This window comes from Cheilinus undulatus, linkage group 7 (assembly GCF_018320785.1).
Source record: "Cheilinus undulatus linkage group 7, ASM1832078v1, whole genome shotgun sequence".
Classification (NCBI taxonomy): Eukaryota; Metazoa; Chordata; class Actinopteri; order Labriformes; family Labridae; genus Cheilinus; species Cheilinus undulatus.
The window spans coordinates 39,471,734-39,497,769 of record NC_054871.1 but is presented as its reverse complement, the minus strand read 5'-3'; the positions used below and the strand labels follow the sequence as shown (position 1 = coordinate 39,497,769).

The 26,036-nt window shown below is 39.2% G+C and overlaps 1 protein-coding gene across 2 annotated transcripts; it reads left to right on the top strand.

Annotated features, from left to right (window-relative positions):
• Positions 1-560: 560 nt before the first annotated feature.
• hdlbpa (high density lipoprotein binding protein a) lies at positions 561-25,041 on the top strand. Of its 2 annotated transcripts, none has more exons than XM_041791225.1 (28): positions 561-641; positions 5,154-5,225; positions 9,031-9,145; positions 12,278-12,444; positions 15,408-15,623; positions 15,712-15,918; positions 16,026-16,241; positions 16,341-16,547; positions 16,661-16,768; positions 16,855-16,959; positions 17,408-17,486; positions 17,576-17,715; positions 17,798-17,902; positions 17,988-18,101; positions 18,354-18,440; positions 18,532-18,663; positions 18,757-18,975; positions 19,366-19,587; positions 20,107-20,325; positions 20,431-20,569; positions 20,666-20,814; positions 20,984-21,088; positions 21,180-21,314; positions 21,433-21,576; positions 21,788-21,967; positions 23,187-23,303; positions 23,390-23,530; positions 23,617-25,041. In XM_041791225.1, the coding sequence occupies exons 3-28, from the start codon at positions 9,070-9,072 to the stop codon at positions 23,704-23,706; spliced, it is 3,819 nt and encodes a 1,272-aa protein (XP_041647159.1). In that variant the 5' UTR covers positions 561-641; positions 5,154-5,225; positions 9,031-9,069; the 3' UTR covers positions 23,707-25,041. The 2 variants fall into 2 exon arrangements, with proteins under 2 accessions (XP_041647159.1, XP_041647158.1); XM_041791224.1 differs by having other exon boundaries at positions 20,663-20,814.
• The last annotated feature ends 995 nt before the right edge of the window (positions 25,042-26,036 follow it).

Below are 26,036 nucleotides of genomic sequence, written 5' to 3'. Positions count from 1 at the left end.
CTTTTGGGGGACTGATATAGCCACCAGTTAATGATCACTAATGTAGGGTTTTTGCAAAGTGTGTGGTAGGGAACCATCTGTGTTATTTTAAGGCAATTCTATCAAAGAAACCCATATTTATATGATAACTTATGAAAACGGGTCAAAATAGGCAAAAGTTTAAAATAGCAGCAAAAAATGAACACTAATAAGCTGTTATTGCCACATATTGCCCAGCCAAACTAGACAGATTAAGAATCACTATTTTATCACACTAAAGTCTGAAACTGGAAAAAAATAAGCCCATATTAAAAATTGTGATTAATAATGTATACAAAATTAATTTTGTGCATGACTCGGCTCATCTACAGGTGATTTGACCAGATTCTCCTTACGTCTAGAGAAAGCAACACTAATCATGTTTTATCCACCATGCTTTGCATAGACTAATCCATGCTTTACAAGTTGGGAAGTTATACAAGAGAGTGCCACTGTTGGAAATGCAAAGAAGTTATTTGTAACCAGACTCTCTGAGGTGACGTTGGAGGATATGATTGGTGGGCGGCTCTGGTATATATCCGTCAGGCTTCAATCCCACCTTCTCGCCAGTGGAATTTCATCTCAGCTTCTGCACCTTCAGGGCAGACGAGTACATAAAAGAAGTAAGTGCCTCTCAGTTTTATGTTGAATACAGCTATACTGCCTTTCCATATTTCCTCGTAATTTCATATAAATGACAGAGCGGTACTTGTTGGTGAGACAGTTTGCTTGTGAAGCTTGAATGTGAAGTTACAGTATGTTCTGGCCTCCGTGTCATTTCTCCCCCTGCTCAGCTGTATGCCTACGTGGACTTAGAGAGCTAGGAGAACAAACTGTATGCTAACATGAGCTCGCTAGCTAGGGCTACAGTTGTTACTTTTTACGACCCTGTTGGTGTTAGCTAATTCATAGAAAAATGGCAAGACGTGTATTTCTGAGCGCGACAGAGTTATTTTCTGTCTTTTATTCTCAGCCCTCTGCTAGCTTAACGTAATTAGCTGGCTAAGGCACAGGGTGAAGTTGTGAGTAGAGCATTTGGAGTGAGCCAAGCTACACGTTAGCCGAGGAGCTACGTGTCACAGTCGTCAAAGTTTTTAGCGAGTTTGCTAACTAGCCTCGGCTTTGAATCCAGTCTTAGTGATTTAACCAACAAACACTGCACCTTTGCAAAGAGTCAACACAATGTTGCTGGACATCCCGTGTAGTCTAACGTTACTGTCCATTTTGAAAATGTTAATTTGCCGCGACTTCAATGTATTTTAATGGTTTAGCCAACACGACAGGCAGCTAGCTCTGACTGAAATGTGTCGCTGGTAACTGTCAGCTAGTTAACTTGATATCGTGTTAGCTAGCACTCACACTTAACCAGCGATTTAAATCCTTAATCTGGGATTTGGTTGTAACGTTAGCCCATGCGGCTGCTAACGTTAATGGGAGTTATCTAGCCAGGGTAGCCCGTCGGTGTTCACTTGTTAGCAGCCCATTAACATTTATGACCTCGTTGATTAGATAATATAAAGCTATTTTTATTACGTGGGTCTCGTTGATCATTTCTGTGGCTAGGGCTCGTGACAGAAATTAAGATGTTAGTCACCTGTTTAACGCATAACAGCTTCAATGACGTGGTAGTTTGAGACTAAACATGTTGGCATCAGTGATGTGTGAATCACACGCTTATTATAAGCAATAGAGTTATTCTATGTTAAATGGGTGTTACTTCTTGTCTAGGTAGAGGTTATAAGATCCTGTAATACAGAAGGGAGCTCCCAGATCCTATTGTCTGTGGCAGTGCTACTGAAATAGGAGCTAGGGAGGCAGGATGTTATCACTGTGATACATGTACACAAATTATGGCTTTAAAGGTAATCTGCAAGTGTATAAACTGTTTCTACAGGTATGTACCAGGGTTAAATTTGTTTAAAAAAGTGTGATTAAAAATGTTTGCAGACAACCTTCTTTTCCCGAGAGAAAATGAGCCAAAAATAGATATTTGGTGGCTAAAGCTGAGGAGAAGTAAGTTTAGTTTTTTGTCAAGGAGACTAAAACGAGACTAAAACCTAATTTGTTTTTATTGGACATTGTCAGTCGATATTTTTGTGGGTTAATCCATCAAAACACAATGCATCTGTAGCTCTCAGCCTATCAGCTGTACAAGCCAGGGATCCCAGGTGTAAGAACATATAGGCCTAACAGTATGATTTAGCATTTTTTGACTAGATGTAAGACTGATATGTAATCACTTTCTGTGGGCTTGAACTGGACTCAAATATTTGAGTTTTTGTTGACTATATCTATAAAAGGCAGAAATGACTAAACTATTGAACATTTTAATCATAAAACTAAAACTAGCTGTCAAAAGTAACACTAATGTGTATATACTTGCATATATGAAAAGTTTAGGTGTTTTAAACAAAGCCAACAAACCCTAACCTTACCTCAGCTGGACTTTTAATGTGTTCATCCTCAGTCTCTACTTCTGCAGCTAGTTTAATTTTTTATTTCAAGCACTTGGTTAGGGTTGTGTCAGAGAACCACCCTGCTAACCTGCTGTTTAATAATTCATTTTGTTTAGAAACTACTTGCTCTGTAGATAAAGGACATATTTTTATTAAGTGCTCTTCATAGCTCACTGTCATTCAGACTGTTTGTAGCGCTCATAAAGCAAAATTAAGCTTAGGTTTACAGTGCTGTTGGTGTCAAAATACATAAGAAATTCAATCCAAAGAAATTTCCTTCAGTTTTTCATCTAAATTTGAAAAATAATGTTAGTAAATTGAGACTCAAATATTTTGTTTTATGTCTGTTAAAAATGGTCCACCACAGTAAGGTAAATTCTATTACAAGAGAGACTTGTTGTGTGTGTATTAGTATCAGCTAAAATGAGTTGGGGGAATATCGGCATTTGGGATATAAGCAAAAACCCGATATGATTTATCCCTAACAGGAGCTTATAAGTTATTCACCAAAATATCCTATTGTGCCCTAGGTAATTAAAAATAAACTGAGCTCGTGATATGATGCATATTGCAGTACTAGGCTAACAATATAATTTTGGCATTCCTACGTTATATTGTACAGGTACATGACATTGAAATCAATTGGTGAATTAATATAATTCTTCAGTTTTCTGACAATAAAACTGCAGATTGTTCCACCTCTCCTTATTTTTTTGCATTAAAAAAGTAGTAAGTTTCAATTTTTCATTTTTTGCGGTTCCATACTTGTTTCTAAAAGAATCTATCATTTTCATTTACAGAAAGTGACACTGAAAATACCAAACATACCTACCTAGACCATGCATACTGACTGGAATTTTTGTTTAAATTGAACACATTCTATACCAGATTCTAACAATATGTAATGATGTCAAATCAATTTAAAATTCTCCATATGTCGATTGGTTTTTCAGGGCTGATATGATAATTAGTGGTCCATGCGACCAATAACTGATATTTGGAAGCGATATGCCTTAATTATGATGTATAAAATTTACTTAATGTGGCAAAAGAAGCAGTAAAACAGGAAGTGATGCCATATACTTACTGTGTCAGTGGCACCAAAGATTAAGTGTTGACTGGCTAGCACTCATGGGAACTCTAGCCATCAGATTGTGTTTTATACAGGACATTTGGTGAGACTGCGGAGAGTGAAAATAATGCCAGAGGGGAAGACTCACTTTGCAGTGGAAAGAAAGTAGTTCACTTTTTGAGTAATTAACTTTAGTGAATATTTGTAAAATTAAATGCAGATACTGATAATCGCACAAATGATAAATATCTGCCTCAGTAATCACTCAGGCTGATAATCAGTTGACCCCTAGTATATTGATTAATTGTACTGTAGGGTATGATTACATCTGTTTTGCATACACAGCAAGTGACCCAATCTGACTATTCAACCTTTACATAACAAATTAACTGGACTCTGTGTAAATCTAAATAATCACTGAACACCATAACATAATGCGCACAAAAACTCCAGATAATGGCAAAGTGCAAGCTAGGGTTGTCCTGACACCAGAATCTGAAACTGCAGGATGATAAAATAGATGCCTATGCACCAAATATTGGGTAGTCTCTTGTTTTCACTTATCAAAATTTGCAAGCAATCTCCTACACGTTGTTAATGGTATGTTGGTGGTGCTGGAACTTTTCATTGTATTGATACAATTAGGGAAATGTGAAGGAGTTTGCCTACAACTTTAGGTGGGTCCATTTCTCTCCTACACTGCTGAAATAGAAATGTAACTTTTCAATACTGTTGATCATGAAAACAACAAAATCTATATCCGTTAAAGCATGTTTCAAAGAAATATTAAAATATTAATGTAATAGGAATTAACACAGTTTTGTCTCTGCTTATTATACTATAAAAAATGGAAGCTCCTGAGCAATTTCCTAAAATATTAAGACAATGTATGCATAACAAGTGACCCACTCTGATTATGCACCCTTCACCAAACAAATTAATTGGGCTCTGTGCACATCTTGATGACCAGTGAACATCATGCTGTGAGAAGAAATGGATGACACAAACAGGCAACTATATAATCCAGAATTTCCTACATGCTATGTCATATCGTACATGCTTTAATAATCACACCCTTTTAAACACAGAACATTCACTGTGTGCTTCTGCCAGCTCTTGCATAAGGGAGCAATGGCTTGTTTACCTGGTTCAGCCTCAGCAGCTTCCTCAATTGCCAGCTCTGTCCATCTGTCTGAGAAATAGGCAGGGTCCAGTAATAGAAACCAGATGTTTGTCAAGGAAGACTGAGTTCCAGTGGTACCTATACTTGAGTTGTTAGGACTATAACCATCAAGAAATATTCAAAGCATTAAGTAAGGGGAGCTTGGTGCTGTCTTCCATTAACAACCTAATGCTCTTCTGTCAAACATTCCACTCTTTACATTTCATTACGTATTCAGGTTGAATGGGGAAAGACACTGCATCTACTCTTCTTTTTTATCCAGTTACATACATTATTGAGAATACAGTCATGTTTTTTTGTGCAGACATGACCTTAGAAAAGTTTCTCAAAGTCAGGCTTCTGAGTTTGGTTTCATTATTTCTTTGAAACTTAAACCAGACTTTTATAAAGATCAAACTGATCCGCTCTCTCTTTTTGTGTCCAGGCAAAAGCTGGCAGGCTGACGGGAACTTGCATCTTTACAGGACGGATTATCTGGTAACTGACCATTTAGCTGGTAAGTTCTGACAACTATTAGCATTGTGAGCAGTGACACTAATACCATCTTAAGTAATTAGCAACACACAGTTTTGTTCAGCACACAGCTTGAAAATTGGCTTTGTATAACGTGGGGGACGAGGGGGGAAGGCCTCTGAAGCCACAACATGAAAAGACAATTTTATTTTATGGTTTATTTTATATTATCCCAAAATCTTTGGTATAAATCAAATGATGTTTGTCATTAAAATCATTCTTAGACCATTTAAATAAAGGAATTCCATTTACTAAGGGTGGCTACACACTGGATGATTATCAAATCTGAACGAATATGAAAAACTGGATGACCACAGACATAAAGACAGATTCAACAGGTTCTTCACATTATAATCCTCAGAATACATTCACTATAAGAGATATGGCTATTGGATAATATGAATAAAATGTGACTTAAAGGCTCGGTATTCACACACAACTATTGTAAGTTTCTGACAGGTGATGTCTTTAGTTCACTGCTAGCTACTGATTGAAGCCTGCATGCTAACTGCATGTGTGTTTGAAAAGATATAGTGAAAGCTGAGAGGAGGTCCATGATGATGAACATTCTCACAGAAACTAGCATCAATAAATGTGACTTCAGAAGTAAAACTGATCGTGAACAATGGACATCGTCAGCTTTATCGCGGTTGTGTTTATGTTGGCTGCCATGTTTGTGAGCTGTGAAAGTAGGCCACATCCAGCTAATAGTGATGCTTCCTGGTCCGCTTGCTCTCACTGGCCATCATGGGTATTTTGTTGGAAGCGTCCTGACTAGGGATGAGTATCAAAATCTTGTGACTGATACCAACACATCCGATACCTACTGAACTGAATTAAACATAGATATCGATACTTTTTTTCAATACCTTGCCACTCCAAATGAAAGGCAGGAAATGTGTTATAAATTTGTGTGATTTATGTATGTTTCACCGCTCTCCTTTTCTTATTCCATGTTTGACTGGCACCATTTAAAGATATTTCTGCAAATCATTTATGATATCAAGACAGCTTTTATTCTCCTGATGACTTTCAATACACTTTTTTTTTCACTCAGCAGTATCGATTTCGGCACCAGCACCTTATAAAAATACTGATTTAGTGCCGGTATCAGAAAAAAACCAAACTAGAAAAGCACTCGGAGAGCGCAGACCTCCGCCATCAGCTCTATCTCCCAATAGTAAAGAATCCATCAAAAAATTCCTGGATCCAGACGGTGATCCGGATCACACCCAAAATCTAATCAGTTCTTCCTTATGCCATTTCTGACATTTCATCAAAATCCATCCATAACTTTGTGAGTTATGTTGTTGACAAACAAACAAACAAATCCTGCTGATCACATAACCTCCTTTGCAGAGGTAACAATACCCAACCCTAATCCTGATGTGGAACCGTGACTGACCGACATGTTTGATATTCAGCAAATTGGGCCTGAAACCGGGCCTTCAGTTGTCTGGTGTGAAGCTAGTCTAAGTTTTTGACACATTATTTTTTTCCAGAAATTCCCCTCCCTCCCATTTTGTAAAAAAATATATACGTGTTTTTAAGGCAGGCAGAAAAGATATAATTTTTAATATCTTAAGGCCTATTTTTAAGCAGCAAATGCTTTTTAATTACGATGCTTAACTATAGTTCATTCGATATTTATTTTGGCATGAAACTGATAGTTTAAATTAGCATTTTAACCGGTCATGCCAGCCAGATAATGTACACGTGCTACTAAGTGTGTTTAGCCTTGGTGGGGCTTTGTTTTCCCACATCTTAGATTCATTTGATGTACTTTTTGCAAGATCCTCTTGCCACAAAATGCAAACAAAGTGGGAAGTTGCTGATCTTCAAAATTATTTTGATGCTGCTACAAATCTTTCCACATTTAAGAGATTACATTTTTGAAAAGAATAAGATTCTTGCCCAAAATGGACAACTTCTCCCATAACAACTCATGACTTGATTAGATGATATTTCAGGCAGATAGAAATGCTAAATCATGCCAGTGTTCCACATGTAAGGTATAAGCTGACTTAAACTGGCAACAGGATCTGCAAACGGTAATGAGTGCAGGGTAGCCTGTAAGTTTATGAAGCCTGACAAGGAAGAGGCCTCTAAAGGGGTGCTCTCAAATGTGTAGGAGGGAAGAACTGCCTTCTAAACTACCTACCACCATCCTAAAACTTAATGTGAATATGCTACTATTGTTCCCTCCATGGAAAAACATGAGTATCAACCAGCTCTGTGTGAGACCTCAAGGTTTTCTTTTCAGGCTTTCAGATGAATTTCAAGCATGCTCGGGGGCAAAATCCACCCTTAAACACTTCACATTCCTCTGCTCTTGTTGGCCAGAATTTAAGTTTCTCTGCCAGCCAGGAAAGAGAGTAGTGACGCCTGATATTGTATTAAGTTTCACTGATTCTTCAGAACTTCCAATTTTATGTAACTCAGAAATTACAATGTCTGTTGTGTCTCCTTTTTATTCATGCCATAGGGAGGAGAATAAGCTTGGTGGCTTCTTTCTCAGAGAGAGGGTTAAAAGGTCCTACACAGGGTGTCTGAGTTTCATGTCAGTGGATTTTTACTTTAATCCTCTGCAACATGGACATACAGAGGGGTCATAGGGGAAAAATCCTCTTAACCTTAGAGCACACTCACTTAGAAACGCTTCGCTGAAAAGCACTGGACAAAGACACGAACAGAAGTCAAACTGGTTTCTTCTTGAGAGACAAAATGTACTTTAGCTGCAGCCCTGCCCACACCAATGTTGTTTCTGTGGTGTTAAAGTATTATCTCTTTACTCACCACTCATCGTCTCGGCACACATTAACACAGTGCTGACAGGATAGAGTAAAGACAAGTGTGATTATCCTTTGAGACACATGGCTTCTTTTGATAAAATGTAGATTAGATAATGGTTAAAATCACAAAGTCCAGCTGTGATAAGCTTGTATACCTGAGCATGTGACTCTTCACCATCCAAACAGGAGCTTTTATCTAGGTCTATCATGATAAGAGTGTATGTTAAAGTTAAACATGTAGAAAATAAATACATTTACAGTATTAACAAAAACTTCATTATATTTGTGTCTGTTTTGCTTGGGATTAAGTTAACCAAACACAAATTGGATTTTAAGTTATGTTTTGTTTGATTTTGTGTAAAGTTGTCTTAACTGTTTGATTCTAAACACTCAATACTATGAAATCTGTATGTTGGATTCATTAAATAATCTTGTACTAAGAGCTTAGAAAAATAATAATTATACCAAACTCTGTAAATAATTTATGTTCTGGACTCCAGAAGAAGGTGGCTGCAACCATGTGCCAATGCTAACAGGGATCCTAAGAAACAGTACATTTGAAAGAAAACAGAGTTTAGTAGACTTATTTTAAAGCGTTGTAACAAATCTGAAGAGCTTGCCTAGGATACTGCACATTTACTACAAAATAAGCCAAAATTTGTAGTTCATGAAATAAATCCTGAAATTTGGTTTGACACTGCAATCACATCTTGTGTGCTTTGTTGAGCATGTCTAGGTTTGGATCACAACTGACAACACTCCTTAGACAAACAACCTCACAGTTGTCATCACATTATAAATTAAATTGTACTCAGTGCTGATTGGTCCATCTAAGTATGTGACATCCCATTTCTCTGACTCAGCCCTTTGAGTACAGACAAACAAGAAACACCAGGACAAAATGACTGTATATTACTTTTCTAATGATTGAAGAAGCATTAATGGGGCCTTATATTATGCAAACCTGTGTTTAATAAACCTGAACTTCCCTTTCAGTGGCACACTCGGACTCTGTGTTAACGTGGGATTTTGACCATGAGCTCAGTCGCTGTACTTACGCAGGAAAGCTTCAATGAGCACCGCAATGGGCTCTTGCCAGAGCAGAGTGGTGGTGAGTATTTTTCATGTTTGTTAGGCTGTTCTTTGTTTGTTGGCTGCTGTCATAGTCTGGAGTATGGAATGTATTTTACATCAGAAAGATTGAAACAAAAACTCTTCGCTATCAACCTAAACAAGTATTTGAGAACAGAAAAATTTGATCAAAGCAAAAAAAAAAAAAAAAGGAAAATTTAATACTTGGAAACAATTTAATGGTTGCTTGTTTGTACCAGACTTTTTTTCTTGTTTTTTGTAGGTCACTAAAGTTTTGCCAGCTTAAAGCAGCTCTCGTAACACCAAGCTAACTTCTTTTAACATGTTCCTTTTCTGGAAAGTTCTTCACAATAAAATGATCTGATTCTGCTAAGATGTGTGGACTTTGAAAAACAAACGGGAAATTAGCTATTTAAGCAGCACGAACCTACCAATTCAGACGAACCTGCAAGAAAGAATTCAGTCTAGTTGACTACAGACACTCATCTGCCCAGTAAACACAAGGGGCTCAGACTGTTTACTTTTGTGTGAATTGTTTGTAATTTAGCATTCATCATTCCTGAAAAAAAATTTCAAGAAATGGGAAAATATAAACTTATTAGTAGGGCTGCAACAACGCATCGATAAAAATCGATAATTAAAAAGTTGGCAACGAATTTATGTGTTGATTCGTTGTGTCGCGCGATTATGGTGTCACTTGGCGTGACGTGGAGTTGTTTACGTCACACGCAGACGGCTGATAATCTTTACTTTGGCTTGGTTTAGTACTTCTCAGATTATAATCCGGTGATTAGCGGAAAAAATAAGTAGATATATTCATCATCAATTGTGTCTCATGACTGAGATGAGACACTTACGATCTAAAAATAGCTTGTCATAAAAACTCCAGTGGAACTTAAGTTTGGTTTCTGTTACGATACAAGACTGGACAAAAACAATTGCGCTGGACTGTCAGGCGTTCATGTAATCCATGATATTTGCCTCACTTTGTGTTCTAAATGTTCGCTAAAACAGGAGAGGGGAGGCAAAGCTTGAGCTGCAGCCACATGGCTGTTGGGTGTGTGTGTCTGTGTATGTGTGACAGAGAGAGTTTGTGTGACCATCCGTAAGTGTGGGTCGGTCTGACAAGCATGAACGAACTAGTGTTAGCTTGTTGAATACGTGAGTGATAAATGTTTGTAAGTTATCATAATATCAATAACTTTAAGAGGCTGAGGCTGACCTGTGGCTTCTCTGGGATGTAATAAAAGCAGAATCCAACTTTAAGAGTCTGTCATTCAAATCATATCCTCAGGCTGTTATCAGTACTATGATCTTAATGTGTTTATGTATGTTTGTAAGGAGGGAGGCAGAGTAACAACAGAGAAAATATTTTAATTTTTAAACATAATTTATTATATTTTTTGTGTTTATTCTGTGGAATGTTCAAGTTATTTAATTTAACAGAACTCAAAAAAGTTTTGTTTTAGTTTTTAGAATAAAGACATTTAAACTCTAATATTATTTTGACAGCTTTGGAATATCCATGTTAAATTTTTAAATAAGGGACCCTGCCCCCCGGGAAACACCTGATTCACTGATTGATCGAGAAAATAATCATCTGATTCATTGCTGATTGAAATCATCGTTTGTTGCAGCCCTACTTATTAGGAAGCGAACCCGGGTTGCCTGAGTGATGGTCACCTGCTCTAGCCTTGAGCCATTAGAGTAGCAGATGACAACGTTTTAGTTTTCTTACAAATGGAACCCGACACACGAAGTGGTTGAAATAAGAAAATACTGCACATATGGTACAAAACATGTGGTACAGCACAAACAAAACACATGTTTAATCAACGCTTACACTCAATGAAGCATAAATGATTTAGTCAAACTGACACAAAAACGATAGTCCGCTGGTTTCCTTCTTCAATTTCCCAGTGGTGAACTGAACAACAACTTCTGGAGCATCCGGAGTGACTGAGCTGTCACGCAAAAGCTTGTCAACATTTGTGTCAGAACAAAAGCCAAAACTCAAGAAATGCAAACAAAGGAGCAGCCAGTGCAACGGCAAAACTAAGGAGCAAGAGCAAAGGTCTGATCGCTGACAAAGATCATCAAATCGTTTAGCCTTAGTTTAATCTGCCAAATATTATATTTCTTATGATAAAGATTGATTTATTGCTTGTTTGTTAAGACGCGCATAAGATTAGTCCCCTATTGCATATTAAATCGCAAAATTTGGGGAAAAAAATTGCAACTGGGTTATTTTAACCCATCGTTCAGAACAGCTACAGTGCGCAGCACATTCTTCCAGTTGATTTGGTTTTGAGAAGTTGGAGCTGGGACAATGCAAACTGGTTACATATGACTGAGGTTGTTTAGCTTTTTTGTTAACCAACAACTTGTTTTCTGTTATCTTTGGCTCTCTCTGTTCAAAATAATCGGAGTATGTGCTGTGGCTCCCTTTACTCCTCACTTAAATTAATGTGTGAGCTCTTTTGGCTCAATTTACTTTATATGGCACACCTATAACCAAAACCAGTGTAACACAGTATGGGGCACAGTAATATTTTCACTTTGATTATCCCGTTTCTGAGATTGTGGAAATCTGAAATTGAAAGTCCAGCACTGTTAAATTGAATGCTTTTGTACTTGTGCAAAACTCCTGAAGTTTTCATAGTGGGCTCTATATGTTAATGCAAAAAGCTGAGCTTTTCACTCTGACTTCTTATGGACTTTCTCCTGCCACCCCCCTAGTATTTTGAGTTGAGTGTTGATTATAGTCTGAGTTAACTAATGTAAGAATGCAGGAGGTAACGAGGAAAATTCACGATGACTGGGAGGAGATAGTGACATTTATTCTGAATGATTGGTACTCGACCTTAGACTGCAATGCCCACGATCAGTGCGATCTGTGCACATTAAACTGCTGCAATGTATTTTCTGTTATCACACTACATATAGCAGTAATAAAGAGGCAAATATTCTCAAAGCTTCAGAAGTCAAGTTTTGTTGCTTCATCTGTCACTTCCGTGTTGGATCTTTTTACATCATATTTTACCTCATGTGTGTACATCCATATCTGGAGAATTTCTGGGTCAGGTCTCTTTAAATTCTCTAAATATTTTCAAAGTGCAAATGTAGAAATGGCTTTTGTACTCTTTTTCAGCTGCTGGTGCGGCAGGAGCCACTGCTGGAGAGGAGGAGGATGCTCTTCCTACTTATAAGGAAGCCTTCCCTCCTCTGCCTGAGAAGGCTGCCTCACCTGAGGGGACCCAGGATAGCGCTAATGCCTGGACCAAGATCCGTCCACTCAAGTCTTCTATTATCACCCAGGTACAATCATTTTCACTTGCTTGGTTATTTTATGATGGGAATTTCCACATCTATCATCTTCAGAGGGTGGTATCTTATTTTTCCCAGAATACCTTTCATAAAAACATCCTTCCACATGTTCAACGAAAGGCTTAATCTTGAAATCTGGACTTCACTGGGCTTGCAGGGTTGCTGACTTTGCAAACTTGTTTTCTGTGAATGCTGAGTGCTGTCCAAATCCATTGTTTACCCAGTCCACATGGAGCCTTAAGCAGACTTTATGCAGCCTTTTTGAGAGTGATCCTGGGAGATCAGCTTTCATCAAATTTCACTGAATTATTTACAAAAGTTTTTATTCTAATAAAGACACGATAAGGACAAAAAAACTAACTGCTGTCTTGAAAGGCAAGAAAATTACGAACAGAAGAATGTGTGAACAACTATATCGTTGGAACAAAATCAAATCATTTGGACCAAAATAATTGCCTAGGCTTTAGTTAGCACTGCATGTATGGAGGCTAGACTTCCAGTCAAGCGGCTAACGTTTGAGTCTGACCTTTGGCTTCTTTCCAGCATGTCATTCCCCACTTTCTCTTTCTGATTTTCTACACTCTTCAATGTCCCGTCCTTTACAAATAAAAGCAAAGTGCCAAAATAAACCTTCACAAATTTCTTAATACATAATTGCGTATATAAAACTATTGCTTTTAATAGTATTCAAAACACATTTTATTCTTGGAGTGAGGAGAATTTTGTCCCCAAGTGCAGAGCTAATATTTGAATGTGGAGAGGTGACAGTAGACGCAGGAAAATTAAAATGTTCACCGGCCTGTATAAAAAATTCAGTGTGTAATGTATTCCAGTACTGTAAATCGGAGCCCCGTCGGAGGAGAAATTGATACGCCTGTCTGTCTGCTGTGGTTTTCTCCTTGCCAGTGATTAGGGCCTAATGCCTCGTCTCCCCACACAGGTGTTTTCAGTTAATCTGACCGATTAGACTTCTGCTTAGGCTGGAGGCTGGCCGAGGTGTGATGGGGAATTATGCAAGGTCACTAGAATAAACATACTAAGATAAAACAAAGTACAATCTGATGCACGCAAATAACTGAAACCACTAAAACTGGTGTGCCAAGAAAACACACACAGACATTTTCCTTTTACTAAAAATGCAAAGAATAAACTGCTTTTGGTCATTCTAAGATTTAAGCAGTACCAAGCTACAGTTCAGATTACAGTATCTGAATTAAAAGTATTGAATTAAATGTTGCATAGTCCTCTTTATATAAGTTTTGGTTCATGATTACTAAAAAAAAAGTTAATGTTTCAGGTTTCAGAATAGTACCAATCAATTTGCTACATCAGCCTCGTCTCAGTCTCTTCTGTCAAGGAACTGTTTAAAGGTTGGAAAAATCTCAAGTTACCCTCTTCAAAATGTATGGCCACGAACATCTTGAACACATTTCAGCTTCAAGCCTTCATTGGCTGGTTATGTAGACCTTAAAAATATATTTTGGTCCTATCACACGGGATAAGTATTATCAAAGGAACTCTTGTAATTTGTAAAAATTGTGCAGAATGTCTTTGCGGAGTAAAATTCTGGGGTAAATTACAGACCATATTTCAGCACACACAGAGAGTAGTGAGAGTAGTACTTTGACACGTTTTCTTACTCCAAGAAAAACCCGTGAACACCGCATGATTCTTGCCCAAATTCTACAGATGTTAGTTGACTCATTTACTGACATTACATGATTTTAAAAAAGGGCGTGTGAGACAGATTATTTTTTAGTTTAACTAATTGTCTGCAGATTCATAGTAATTCTTGACTGAATTTCAAGCATTTTGAAGGTACCGCTAATAGTGCCATAAGGCAAAGGCTGTTCTATATTACAGTGATATCATGTCTAAACGTACTATGTGGTGTTAAAAGATGACTCAGTTGGCGCGCCGGTAGTCGAGTGGTTAAGGCGCATGCCATATATGCAGGCGACCCAAGTTTGAATCCAGCCCGTGGCACTATTTCCTGCATGCCTCTCCCCGCTCTCTCTCCTGTTTCCGACTCTATCCACTGTCCTATCAAATAAAGGCAAAAAAGGCCAAAAATAAATCTTTAAAAAAAAAAAAAAGAAAAGACGACTCAGTTCCCTTTTAAGGTGGCCCAAGCAAAGAGTTGTCAAATAATGGCATGTTCTTCATGAGAAATGCACCTTAATTATGACTGTGCTTGCCTTTTACTACCCCTGAATCTTGAAGATCTTTTAATTCAATTGAAGAAACTTTATGAAATTATTGGCTGTCCATAGTTATTGATTACCACTCTTTTTTTGTGATATAGAAAGTGGTTACGATACAAATAACACAATCCATAACTCAAAAAGTTATGGATGGATTTTGATGAAATTTTCAGGAAATGTCAGAAATGGCATAAGGAAGAACTGATTAGATTTTGGGAGTGATCCGGATCACCATCTGGATCCAGGAATTTTTTTAAAGGATTCTGTACTATTGGGAGATAGGGCTAATGGCGGAGGTCTGCGCTCTCTGAGCACTTTTCTAGTTTATAATGAATTACTTTGGGCATCAATGTGCAACATTTAATGGGGAGGGGTCATAATTTTCTCTTGCTTTTACGTGCGCTCTCTCTCCTTTTTAAAAAAATTTAGTTTTTGGGCTTTTTGCCTTTATTTTGATTGGACAGCCTAACCCTAACCCTAGGATATAATCACTTAAATTATCATTGCAAATTGTTTATTATCATGGGCTGTTATGCATAGTAGCATCCTTGGAGAGCTTCTTGTTAATGCTTTTATTTACTTGTTTTATTTGCTTTATAAATTTGTAAGGTCAAATTCTTCCTTCATTATTTAAGTGGCATATTCTGCTCAACAATCCAGAGTGGCCAAACAATAGTGCTGTTAAAGAAATCCTGATTCAGCAGTTCTTTAAATTCAGTTGACTTTATTTTCTTTTTCTTTGTTAACTAGGTTTTCCATGTGCCGCTAGAAGAGCGCAAGTACAAGGACATCAACCAGTTTGGGGAAGGAGATCAAGCAAAGGTCTGTGTGGACATCATGCATAAGACTGGAGCCCACCTGGAACTCTCCTTGGCTAAAGATCAGGGTCTCTCCATCATGGTGTCTGGAAAACTGGATGCCGTAATGAAGGCCCGTAAGGAGATTGTGTCCCGACTGCAGACTCAGGTCAGGAATGCTGTCCTTAATAATCAGAAACATGAAAGGTTTGAAAGTTGACCAAATGATATCTAACTGTTTGTGTTAACCCTAACAGGCCTCAGCTACTGTCGCCATCCCCAAAGAGCACCATCGTTTTGTCATCGGAAAGAACGGGGAGAAGCTTCAGGAGCTGGAGCTCAAGACCGCCACCAAAATCCAGATCCCACGACCTGACGACCCCAGCAACCAGATTAAGATCTCTGGTACCAAGGAGGGCCTGGAGAAGGCCAAGCATGAGATTCTGTTGATCTCTGCTGAGCAGGTAAAATAGCTCTGCAAGCTGATGAAAAGGCAGCTTTGTCATTGAAATTTGCCCCAGAGTTTAGAGATATTTTGTCTTATATTTCCTTTATTCTTTTACTTTTTTAGGACAAGCGTGCTGTTGAGAGGGTGAATATCGACAAGGTATATCACCCTTTCATCACTGGCGCCTACAACAAACTGGTTGGAGAGATGCAGCAGGAGACCAGTGCCCGCATTAATGTCCCTCCTCCAAGTGTAAACAAGACCGAGATTGTCATCACTGGGGAGAAGGAGCAGGTGGCCCTTGCTGTGGCTATGATCAAAAAGATATATGAAGACAAGGTATGATGGATAAAATTATTAAAGGGAAAGTTTATGTTTGAGTTTTAAAGTTATCCTCTAAGGTTGGTGTTCCCTGATCCCTATTCTTTCATATTGCAGAAGAAAAATGCCACCACCATCGCAGTGGAGGTGAAGAAGTCTCAGCACAAATATGTGATTGGCCCCAAGGGAAACACCCTGCAGGAGATCCTGGATAAAACTGGTGTCTCAGTTGAAATCCCACCATCTGACAGCAGCTCAGAAACTGTCATCCTTCGTGGGGAGCCAGACCGTTTGGGTCAAGCCCTCACTGAAGTTTACGCCAAGGTGGAAATTTGTTTCTTTTTGTGATTAAACTATCTTCTAATGACCTTTTGACAAAAGTAACCTTTGTAAAACTGTGATGAAGAGTTACTCAAAGATCATGTTTCCTTTGGCAGGCAAACAGCTACACTGTTTCCTCGGTCACAGCTCCTTCTTGGCTTCATCGTTTCATTATTGGCAAGAAGGGGCAGAACTTGGCCAAGATTACTCAACAAATGCCCAAGGTTTGTTTACTTTATTCCTCAACCCTAACTTCAACCCCTCTTTTGAAATGACATTTTATGACCTCTTTCATGTATTTTGCACACAGGTGCACATTGAGTTCACTGAGGGAGAAGATAAGATCACCCTGGAGGGTCCCACCAAAGATGTGCAGTTGGTGCAGAGCCAGATTGAAGCCATTGTTACAGATTTGGTGAGTATTCAGTTAAGCCTGGCACACACTGAAAGATTTTTAAAAATCCTCTCTTATTTCAAAAATGTCAGAGACCCCACACATGTTAACAAATCATGACAGATGACACAACCAACACAGGTTGTGTATAAAATGAAAAAGCAATCAGTTGTAGATGTTAAGCTTTCAGTTAATAAAGCTGTTTTTCATAGACTCTAACATTTGCTGTCCAGTCTAACTCCCCATTGTTTAAAGTTGGAGAACCCTGGAGAAACAGACAGGCCATTGACTAAGAACAAATGCTAATATTTGTGTAAAGTGTAGGTTTGGTGTAGACTGTATTCATGAGTGAAAACCAGGCTTAAAGCTCAGCAACTGAGATAAGTTAAACAGTTTTGAAAACATTTAATAGTTTTTTTCTTAATGGATGCTTTCCAGTGATATTCATGTTTTTATTCTCTCATCAAAGGTAAGCCGTATGGACTACGCGGAGATCAGCGTTGATCCCAAATTCCACAGACACCTGATTGGAAAAGGAGGTGTAAACAGTAAGTATGATGCTAACAATCAAATGCTGGTTAAAGTAAAACCTAACCAGCAGCTTTCTCAAATCATACTTTTCTTTTTTTGTTTACAGTTAACCGCATCAAAGAGCTGCACAAGGTGACTGTCCGCATCCCTCCTGACAACGAGAAGAGCAACCTGATCCGTATTGAGGGGGATCCCCAGGGTGTGCAGGAGGCCAAGAAGGAGCTGCTTGAGCTTGCGTCACGCATGGTGAGTTCAAACTTGAGTTTAAAGAAAAGATATCGCAATAAGGAAATGAGTGCGCCATTATTAACTTTGCTGCCTCTTGCAGGAGAATGAGCGTACAAAGGACCTGATCATTGAACAGCGTTTTCACAGAGCCATCATTGGCCAAAAAGGGGAGAAGATAAAAGAAGTGCGCGACAAATTCCCCGAGGTCAGTTGGATACCATTGCTGTTTGTTGGTTAATGATTGTTTGTTGATATTGAATGTCTAAAGTTTGCCATGATATTTGTTCCAGGTCATTATCAACTTCCCCGACCCAGCACAGAAGAGTGACATCGTCCAACTTAGGGGTCCACGAACTGAGGTGGAAAAATGTGCAAAATTTATGCAGAAGATAGTGGCTGAAATGGTAAATCCTATACATTCAAGTTTGTTCCATTTCTCAACTGATGCTTTGACTGGTTTTATCACTGTGTGGCTCTTTTTATTTTTCATTCTGAATTTTTGTTATACTTGGCTTTTCTTTTCTCTTTTATTTGTGTGTGTACAAAGGCAAATTTATTGTTGCTTAAGCCCTCCCAGAATATCTACCCATCTCAAGAAAGAATTAAGAAGGCATGCACAACTTTAGTGTTAACTTTCTTAAATCTTCTTTTCGCAGGTGGAGAACAGCTTCTCTGTCTCAGTGCCCATCTTTAAGCAGTTCCACAGAAACATAATTGGTAAAGGAGGCTCAAATATCAAGAAGGTAATGTTTAATTTAAAAAGAATTATAAAGACAAATGATATCTTCAGGTGCTTTGAGATTTATTTGACTGATTGTGTTGCCTTGTCTGTAGATTCGTGAGGAAACCAACACTAAAATTGACCTGCCTGCTGAGAACAGCAACTCTGAGATGATTGTCATCACCGGAAAGAAGGTGAACTGCGAGGCTGCAAGAAATCGCATCCTGGCCATTCAGAAGGAGCTGGTAAGCTCTTGCAAGCATGTGTATTCTCTCAGAAGTTTGGCAGATGGATCTAAATCTTATACGTATGCTTAGTTAATTCTTCTTTGTACACAGGCAAACATTTCTGAGTTGGAGGTTTCCATCCCCTCTAAGCTCCACAACTCCCTGATTGGGTCAAAGGGCCGTTTTGTGCGCTCAATCATGGAGGAGTGTGGTGGCGTGCACATCCACTTCCCCACTGAGGGCTCTGGGATTGATAAGGTCACCATCCGAGGTCCCGTTGAGGAGGTGGAGAAAGCTAAGCAGCAGCTGCTCGCCTTGGCAGAGGAGAAGGTTAGTATAAAAGTCATTAATAACAAAAATGAACTTCTGCTGACCTGCTAAACTGGCAGCCATTTGACAGGGACATAGAGGGAGGGGTAAAAACAGCAAAGAGCAGCTTCTGTGCCTCTGTGGTTGTACATTACCACATGCTGAGAACTTCTTTCAGCTGTCAGAGTTTAAACTGCAAGCTTTGCATAGCTCCTGAAATTTGTTTTCCCTCCCTGAAGATTAAATCATGTTAAGCCCATTAAAACTTAAAATGAAGTTTTTTGAAATTCTGTTGAGCATGGAAGGATTTTTCATGTCTTTGAAGTTATAAAGAGCATCTTCTGTCTTAACCATTCTAATTAAGGTTGTCTTGTAGTCATTTTTGTCATTCTGTAAATGCTTTTTCTCCAGCAAACCAAGAGTCACACTGCAGAGCTGCGTGCAAAGCCAGAATACCACAAGTTCCTTATTGGGAAAGGTGGTGGAAACATTCGTAAGGTTCGTGACAGCACCGGGGCCAGGATCATCTTCCCCACGGCCGAGGATAAAGACCAAGAACTCATCACTGTGATCGGCACTGAGGAAGCAGTGCGGGAGGCCCAGAAAGAGCTGGAGGAACTCATTAAGAGCTTGGTAGTGCCTTGAATAAGTTTCTTACACAGAATGCATGTTTTGCTGCTGTGTCTGCTCTGGCTTTGACTTTCTGACCAGGCGTATGTGTGCTGTGTGTTGTCTCAAAAAAAAACCTGTAGTTGAGGTTCATAGAACAACGTAATTAGACACCGCTTTTTAGCTTGTGGCCTTCATAAGCTTATCATGAAACAGACTGCAAACATGTACTGCTAATATGGACACGTGTATCTTCGATTACAAGGTTAATATAGCTCTGTATGATTTTCTTGTGTATCTTGACCATGAGATGTTTATGATAAAGATAGGCGATCCCTCTATTCTCTAGAGTCTCCTTACATCAGAGTGCTCACACAGGCAGTCTGAAAGCCCTGTTAGCCTGAAGCCATGTTAACTGTTCAAGCTGAAATGAAAAGAAACACTTCTCACTCATCCAGTCTGAAACAGGCTGTAAACATAGCAGGAATATAGAGTTTATGACCTTCGTCCTGAATATTAAACCTGTTTACCCTTGGCTTACAGGACAACGTGGTCGAGGACACCATGAGTGTTGATCCAAAGCACCACCGCTACTTTGTGGCTCGCCGTGGCCAAGTCCTGAGGGACCTTGCTGATGAGTATGGCGGTGTGATGGTGAGCTTCCCTCGCACAGGTTCTCAGAGTGAGAAGGTCACACTTAAAGGAGCCAAAGAATGCGTGGAAGCAGCCAAAAAGCGCATGCTGGAGATTGTTGAGGACTTGGTAAGAAGATATGGTTTCGTTTGAGAAGCAGGTCTTTATCTGGTTTCTGTGTTTTACTCCTCCAGTATGATTGAAATCTCATGTTTTCCTTGTTTTCTCTCCTAGGATGCTCAAGTGACCATTGAGTGTGTGATTCCTCAGAAGTTCCACCGCTCTATTATGGGTCCAAAGGGCTCACGGATCCAGCAGATCACCAGAGATCACAACGTACAGATTAAGTTCCCGGAGCGTGAGGACCCACAAGGTAAACAAGTTATCAGTATAAATCTGTAACAACGGCGTAATTTCTTTGGATTATTTTCTTTCTCATTTAACATGGATTTATTCTCTCCTCTAGCAGCGCCTCCTGCAGAGGCTCCCATTCAGGAGAATGGAGAGGCCAATGGAGAAGTGAAGGAACCTGTCGATCCAAATGCACCCAAAAAGTGTGATGTGATCGTGATCTCCGGGCGCAAAGAGCGCTGTGATTCTGCTGTGGAGGCATTGAAGGTTAGTCTTCAAACTCATGCTCCAAGAGATCATTTCACACCAGCTTTGGCGAGAATTTGGGCAGTCCCTTTTTTGAAGAATTTTCTTTGAAATTCATGTCATTGGGCATTTGCAGTGTAAGCGTAGTTTTCTAACTTGCTCCTTGATCCTCGCCCATCTCTTTTCTCAGGCCTTGGTTCCTGTCACCATTGAGGTGGAAGTGCCTTTTGAGCTTCATCGCTACATCATTGGACAGAAAGGAAGTGGAATTCGCAAGATGATGGATGAATTTGAGGTGTGTGTTATACAGCTTTGGTGTTGACAAAGGTATAAAATAGATATCAAATCCTGCAGCTAACTACATGGACATCCTTGTTTTCCTACAGGTTAATATTCAAGTGCCTGCTCCTGAACAGCAGTCCGATAAAATCGCCATCACTGGCTTGGCCAGCCACCTCGACCGCGCCAAAGAGGGCCTCTTGGATCGCGTCAAAGAGCTGCAGGCCGAGCAGGAGGATCGGGTTAGTGTTGTTTTATAATCCACATATAATCATGAGGCAGTTTTCTTTAAATGCCACCGCCTGTATTATAACCTTGAATAAAAAGTCGACTTAATTATTGACATCTTCTCTACTAAAGGCACTAAGGAGCTTCAAGCTGACCATCACTGTGGACCCCAAGTATCACCCGAAAATCATTGGCCGTAAGGGAGCCATTATTACAAACATCCGCACTGAGCATGATGTTAACATCCAGTTTCCAGAGAAGAATGACGAAAACCAGGTGTGACCCTTTTGCAGAACTTTTATTTCCATATATTTTTTAAACAAATGTAAAGTGCATGTTCACCATCAACACAGCAGGTGGTGCCAAATATCTCTTTCACTCTGGAGTTGGTGTTCCTGTCTTCTTGCAATAATTAACCAAGCTTTTGTCTTCAAGCTACGGCAAAAGAAGTGTTAAATGAGTCTACTTTCTTTCCCTTTGTCCACAGGATCAGATAACTATTACAGGGTATGAGCACAAAGCCATAGCAGCGCGAGATGCCATCCAGGCTATTGTTGACGAGCTGGAAGAGATGATCTCTGAGGACATCACCCTGGACAGTAGAGTCCATGCCCGTATTATTGGAGCCCGCGGCAAGGGCATCCGTAAGATCATGGACGAGTTTAAGGTGAGGTTACTGACAGGAGGGGATCTAACAAAAGTAATCTCCCCTCCCTTTTCAAAGCATTCTGCAAAACAGTATAGTTTTCATCAGAAACGGGTTGTGAGCACTTTATGTGACAAGATATTGGCTTTTAGCCTCTTAGAATTACTTTTTCCACTTTGCTACAATTAAAGATCCTTTTAATTGCATACAAGGATTTAAACAAAAATCAAGGAGTTTGGAAAGTCAGTTTCCAGTAAGTCTGAATATGATTGAATTGCCATTAAATTCAGGAAAGAATCTAACAATCAAAGGCTTATTTTTATAACCTTTACTAACATGCCTGCCTTGAAAAGTAATCTTGGGGCTAAAGGGAAGATTTAACAAAACTGAATTTTTTCCACTTCTACCTTGTAATATTTATCCAAGAAAACAGTTCATAGATTGTTGTCTTAAGTTTTTAAACTTCACACCAGTGTGTATTCCTTCCAGCTCTGTTGCTTAAAAGTGATTTTTAGTTTTAGGTTGAGAGCTGAGAGAAACGGCCTGTATTATAGTTTGTAGGTGTTTTAGTTGCCTTTCGTTGCCTTTTTTGTAGAGGGGGGCAGTTGCTGCCAAAATAATTTTTGTCACCTTGAAATGGAGAGGTATTCCCTCTCATGTAATTGACAAGTGCATGTTTTATTTCACATTAGCTGTAGCCACTAAGGCCTATTGCTGGGCAACTTCTTGGTCCAGACTGTTTGGTTTATCTGAGGCTTCCTAGTGCAGAGGTTCCAAGTTTGGGGAAAAAAGATCTTGGGGAGTGTTTCCAATGTAGACTTTTTTTTAAAATGGTTTTGTTCATGAGACAATTAAAATTGATTTATTTTTTTTTAACAATAAGCTTTTACTTTTTGATTCTTGTGGGTTTGGGTTCTGCTTTTCTTACACACAAGTTGGGCATCTCCAGGGTTGGGGGTTAGGGTTAGGAACCACTGTCCTAGATGTGGATTGTAACCCATTAGTTCAACAGCTAAACTTAAACTTTGCAACAGATGTTTTCCTAAGTATCTATAAGAGTTTAAGGGGAAATGCAGGGTCAGATTTATTGAAACCAATTTATAAGATATTGTCCTTAGTGAGGATACATACATGCAGAAAAGTAAAGCTTTATTTTTGTTATTGACATTTATCTTAGTTGTTTTCTTGCATCACTCAGTTTTCATTATATAAGTGGCTTGGCATCCATGTTTTTTTTTAGGTTGATCTCAGGTTCCCCCAGAGCGGAGCTGCAGACCCGAACCTTGTGACAGTCACAGGTCGCCCTGAGCTTGTGGATGAAGCCATCGACCACCTGCTTAACCTGGAAGAGGAATATGTAAGCTTGTCTGTGCATCACAACTCTTAATCATTTGCTTTCAAAAGTGATAATACCGCTTTGATGATGTTTGCTATTTTTGTCAGATGGCAGATGTTGTGGAAAATGAGGCAAAGATGGTCTACATGAGGCCTGCTGGGGGCAGTGCTTCCTCCATGGATGAACAACGTGGACCATCCAAAGGCTTTGTGGTCAGGGAGGCTCCCTGGGCCACTGGCAATGAGAAGGTGAGATTTTTACCCACAAGCCTGACACTGTTTGAATTGGAATTGGTCACACCTTCCTTTCTTAATCCCTTTTTCTTCCACTTTAGGCCCCTGATATGAGCAGCTCTGAAGATTTCCCCAGCTTTGGAGCCCCGGTGGCAACCAAGTCCTCTCCCTGGGGACCCAAGCGCTTCTAAGCCATGCTGCTACAGAGAGGCCCAAACTAAACCAGACACAATCTTCCCCTTCATTGTCCCTCCTCCTGACCTGGACTGACCGCTGACCCTAAAAGTCTTCAGTTCTGAGAACGCCATCCTTCTCTGTGTACTTAACCTGGTCTGCGCCTGCAGATTCATCAGTCTAAAAGTGCTTTCAGATACTGTAATTGACTTGTGAGCTTTGTATCTGCATTACATCAAACTGTCCTACACTTAGAAAATAAAAATGTGACAGATGTTGCGGTTAAGTCTCCAGTCTGCATAAGACTGACTTTTACATGTTGATTAGACCTCATATTTCATTGTGGTTTGAACTGTTATACCAAACTCAAAGGTGGCCAGACATCTGTTTTTTTCGAGCTGCCCTTATCTTAGTTGCCTTCGCAGGGTGGGGGAAAGGGATTGAATTACTGCTGGTGACATGTCCAGACATGATGCCTGACCATTGAGGGGCCAGCTGTTTCAGTTACCCACCCCCTTCCTGCTTTTAATCATGTAGCTGAGTCAAACTTGTCAGTCCTTAGCCCTCAGGCTATCTGTAGTGGTCGTCCTCTGTCACATCTTTCCATTTGCTTAGCTGTGCTTCTGTGGATATGGTCAAGTAGTGGCACGTACCTTGTAGCCTTATGAAATGGTATACTTAACTAAAAGGGGGGTAAGTGGTTTCAGCCACTGCAGAATGGCAACACATTCAAACTGCCAGATGCTTGGAGATCATGCCAGAACTAAACGTCTTACAACACTAGGCCTAGAGCTCCAACGCGTCGAACCTCACACTAACTGTCGAACGAACTCTTTTGACGTTCAAAAGTAAAATCACTCTACAAAAAGTAATGACTGTGTTTGTGAGCAAAACAGCAGACCGTCATGTGCCAACTATCCGTCTAGTGATGTCCTGTGTTACTCATCCTCTGTATTGGGTCAGTGTCCAGTCCCTTTGTCTTCCAGTTGCTATGCAGATTGTTCTGTTACATAGCAATGGCCCTTTTTTATCAGCCTTACAACTAGAAAGATACAAACCAGGTAGAGATGATGGCTAGGTGCATTTTTAATGGACAGGTGGAAGGTATTGTAATTGTTCCTAAAAAAGCGTGTGGAACATTACTGCCCCCTAGTTATTGTAATTAGTTTAATTTGCCAGAGGAGTGCAGATTTAGCTTGTTAGCTGCTAATTCAACATCTAGCATCAGCCTACCTTGGTTTATATCCTCCTAGCATTAAATGAAAGATTATGCAAATACCATTGAAGTGAACGGTTATGGATGACACTGGAAAAGAAATTGTCCAAAAAGTCAATAAAAATTGAAAATCCTCTTTCTATGCATCTGAGTCTTTTGTAAAGAGTGGCTTGGCTATCATGCCAGTTTATTTGGCCTGAAGTTTACTTGGCTAATAAAGCTAATAAAGCTGGTGTTTGATACTGGTGAAAGGATTTACATGAGCATTTTTAAGTTTTTGGCCAGAGGGTGGCTCTAGAGGAGAGGTCACAATGATAGCTGGTCCAAGTTTCTGAAGACTTTAGTAGGCGTTCTGTTTATGGATGACTATGAATTATATTGATTATTTGCTGTATTTGCATTATGTCTCGAGTCCATTCTGGTATAAAATCGACCAGTCATCAAGAAAAAAAACAAGGCATAGATCCCCTGCCTTTATAAAACACATATCCAAAGACATTTATGGCTAATTTATCCAAAGATAAAGTCCAAAAGAGTGAAGATAAAGTGTCCATTTTAAAGCAGAGTATTAGGTATGTAAGTTCAAAAGCAGGCTGCTATGTGACCTTGTATTCCTTATTTAAATTTTTTTACCCTGACATTGATTGTGGTGAACATCATTTGTTTAACAGTTAAAAGAGGAGTTTACACTGCCCTATAAGAATGAATAAATGGAAAGTTGTAGATATGAATAAAAAATTGGGAAGTTACACATTTCACTGTAAATCCCTTATTGGTATTGAGGTATCAATTACCCAATAACCCCCCCCCCCCCCAAAAAAAAAAAAAAAAAAAAAAACAACAACCTTAAAAAAAAAAGGACCAAGTAATTTTAACACCCCTCTGGTAGTGATGGGGATAATTTCGTTCAGCTCAGCAAGAGATGCTGACTCTTCTCTTTCAGCTCTCAAACAGCTCTTCATTTGAGTAACCAGTATGGCTTCAGTTGACCTAACAAATTTAGCAGCGTCATATTTAGCAATGTCATGACATATTATTGATATTTGCTCTTGATATTATAGTCCAATTATATCTTTTTTTTTAAATTAATGAAAATATCAATTATATTTTTAAATATACTTTCTCCCCAAA

Coding starts and splice junctions, on each gene's coding strand:
- hdlbpa (XM_041791224.1), top strand. CDS start 9,070: ATGAGCTCAGTCGCTGTACTTACGCAGGAAAGCTTCAATGAGCACCGC. Junction 20,326..20,430: donor TGGAGATTGTTGAGGACTTG/GTAAGAAGATAT, acceptor TTTCTCTCCTAG/GATGCTCAAGTGACCATTGA. Junction 21,968..23,186: donor AGATCATGGACGAGTTTAAG/GTGAGGTTACTG, acceptor GTTTTTTTTTAG/GTTGATCTCAGGTTCCCCCA.